General features: G+C 41.8%; 1 protein-coding gene across 2 annotated transcripts in view; it reads left to right on the top strand.

The window, feature by feature from the left end:
- Window positions 1-6: 6 nt before the first annotated feature.
- LOC111397504 (lysine-specific histone demethylase 1 homolog 2-like) overlaps window positions 7-2,617 on the top strand; it is a 2,977-nt gene continuing 366 nt past the window's right edge. Inside the window, exons 1-2 of one of the 2 annotated variants that reach the window (XR_002703257.1) lie at window positions 7-1,650; window positions 1,818-2,607. Coding sequence is in view for 1 of the 2 variants with exons in the window: in XM_023024469.1 (XP_022880237.1) it covers window positions 105-1,650; window positions 1,818-2,543 (2,272 nt within the window). In the remaining variant the exon portion in view is untranslated. The remainder of the gene's footprint in view (window positions 1,651-1,817; window positions 2,608-2,617) is intronic. The other variant, XM_023024469.1, reaches the window with a different exon arrangement.

The following is a 2,617-nucleotide window of genomic DNA, read 5'->3' on the forward strand; positions in this document are numbered from 1 at the left end:
GATAGTACTTAGGTGTGTCGTGGTGTTTGGGTTGGGAAATGTGTAGTTTTGTTGTAATTTCTTTACGTTGAATTAGAATTGGTAACTATTGGAAGGTGGAAAGAATGGGGGAGACTAGGGAGACCTCAGTATCAGATAGCTCGGGCTTTAAGAGGTCATTGAGAAAGAAAACGGGTGTAAGGAATTATGATGAGAATTTGATGGATGAGTTGATAGAGAGCCATTTGGGTGCTTCTTCAAGGAAAAGGAACAGAACACAGGAGGATTTGGAGAAAGAAACAGAGATTGAGGCCATGATAGCGCTATCTTTGGGATTTCCAATAGATGTGTTACTACGCGAGGAAATTGAGGCTGGAGTTGTTAGTACATTGGGTGGAAAAGAACAAAATGATTATATCGTTGTGAGGAACCACATACTTGCAAAGTGGAGGGACAACGTTAGGTCATGGCTTTCCAAAGGGCAAATAAAAGAAACTGTGAGTAATGAGTATGCACACTTGATAAATGCAGCTTATGACTTTCTTTTGAATAATGGATATATAAATTTTGGGGTTTCACCATCGTTTGGGTCTCAGAATCCTCATGAATCTGTAGAAGGGTCTGTAATAATTGTAGGTGCTGGACTTTCTGGCTTGGCAGCAGCAAGGCAGCTAATGTCTTTTGGTTTCAAAGTGGTGGTACTTGAAGGTAGGAATCGACCTGGGGGAAGAGTTTATACTCAAAAGATGGGTCGAAAGGATAATTATGCTGCTGTTGATCTCGGTGGCAGTGTAATAACTGGTATCCATGCCAACCCTTTGGGCGTTTTGGCTAGGCAACTATCCATTCCTCTTCATAAGGTTAGAGATAAATGCCCGCTGTATAAGCCTGATGGAACACCCGTTGACAAAGAAATTGATTCCAATATTGAGCTTATTTTCAATAAGATGCTTGACAAAGTCACTCAATTGAGAGAATTTATGCGTGGATTTGGTAGTGATATTTCTTTAGGTTCAGTTTTAGAGACACTTAGACTATTATATTCTGTGGCTAGAAGTGATGAGGAAAAGCAACTTCTTGATTGGCATTTTGCTAACCTGGAATATGCCAATGCCGGAAGCCTCGTGAACCTTTCAGCTGCTTACTGGGATCAGGATGACCCTTATGAGATGGGAGGAGATCACTGCTTTCTTGCAGGTGGAAACTGGAGATTAATTAGAGCATTATGCCAAGGAATTCCAATCTTCTATGAAAAGAAAGTTCAGACCATTAGGCATGGTGATGAAGGAGTTGAGGTCATTGCTGGGAACCAAGTGTTTCGAGCAGATATGGTCCTGTGCACTGTTCCACTTGGGGTCCTCAAAAAGAGAACTATTGTCTTTGAACCAGAGTTACCTGAAAAGAAGCTTGCAGCAATAGAAAGACTGGGATTTGGGTTGCTCAATAAGGTTGCCATGGTATTCCCTCATGTTTTCTGGGGGGAGGATTTGGATACATTTGGATATCATAGCGAACATAGTTATAGACGTGGAGAATTCTTTCTGTTCTACAGTTACCATACTGTTTCTGGGGGTCCAGTCCTGGTTGCACTGGTGGCTGGGGAAGCTGCACAATCTTTCGAAAATACAGACCCATCTGCTTCTCTTCATCAAGTTTTGAGTATTCTCAAAGGTATCATATATCTTTGAACTGAAAGTTAGAAAATAAAAACGCTTTCCATGAATCTGTTGAAAATGTGTGTCATTTGCTTTCTTAATTTTTTGGACATTGTAATTTATGTTGTTCATTAGATTTGCAGCTGTTGAGCCTGCTTATGGTGTTTATGCTTATTTTTGCAGGCATATATGGTCCGAAGGGCATCGACGTGCCTAATCCTTTACAATCCATATGTACGAGATGGGGAACTGATCCTTTTTCTTATGGCTCATATTCGCATGTCAGAGTGAAGTCATCTGGCAATGATTATGATATACTCGCAGAAAGTGTGGGAAACCGTTTGTTTTTCGCTGGTGAGGCCACTATTAGGCAACACCCTGCCACCATGCATGGTGCCTATCTCAGTGGCCTGCGAGAAGCTGCTCGCATCCTCCGAGCTATAAGGGAACAGCAAAATAATCCCAAGTGCATGCAGAGGAATATTGGACCCAGCGATGATACTTTGCTGGATCTATTCAAGAGACCTGATCTGGCATTTGGGGAGTTTTATTGTGTGTTTAATCCTTTGTCCCAAGACCCAAAATCACTGGGGATTATGAGACTGACTTTAGGAAAGTCTTGCAGGGAATGCATTATTGAACAGTCTACTTCAGAGAGAACAGAGGATAGCTGTCAACATTTGTTAAATGAACCGCTTCAGCTTTATACAGTAATATCTCGCGAACAGGCACTAGAGTTGAAGCAGGTGACAGGAGGAAGAGAAAATCAAATGTCCTACTTATTCAAAAATCTCAACCTGAGGCTAGCGGGTGCCAATGGATTAGGACTTTTGGGTAATTCGGTGATATCTAACATTGTTAGTGCACGAAGAGGCAGAGGTCGGTTCCGCATGTCTGCTGGACAGCAAAATGCCGCATAGAAGTGCTCATGTTCTAGTCACCTCAATGATTTGTACGCATCCACAGTTTTCATATAATGAAGG

Source organism: Olea europaea, chromosome 7 (genome assembly GCF_002742605.1).
Source record: "Olea europaea var. sylvestris chromosome 7, O_europaea_v1, whole genome shotgun sequence".
Lineage (NCBI taxonomy): Eukaryota > Viridiplantae > Streptophyta > Magnoliopsida > Lamiales > Oleaceae > Olea > Olea europaea.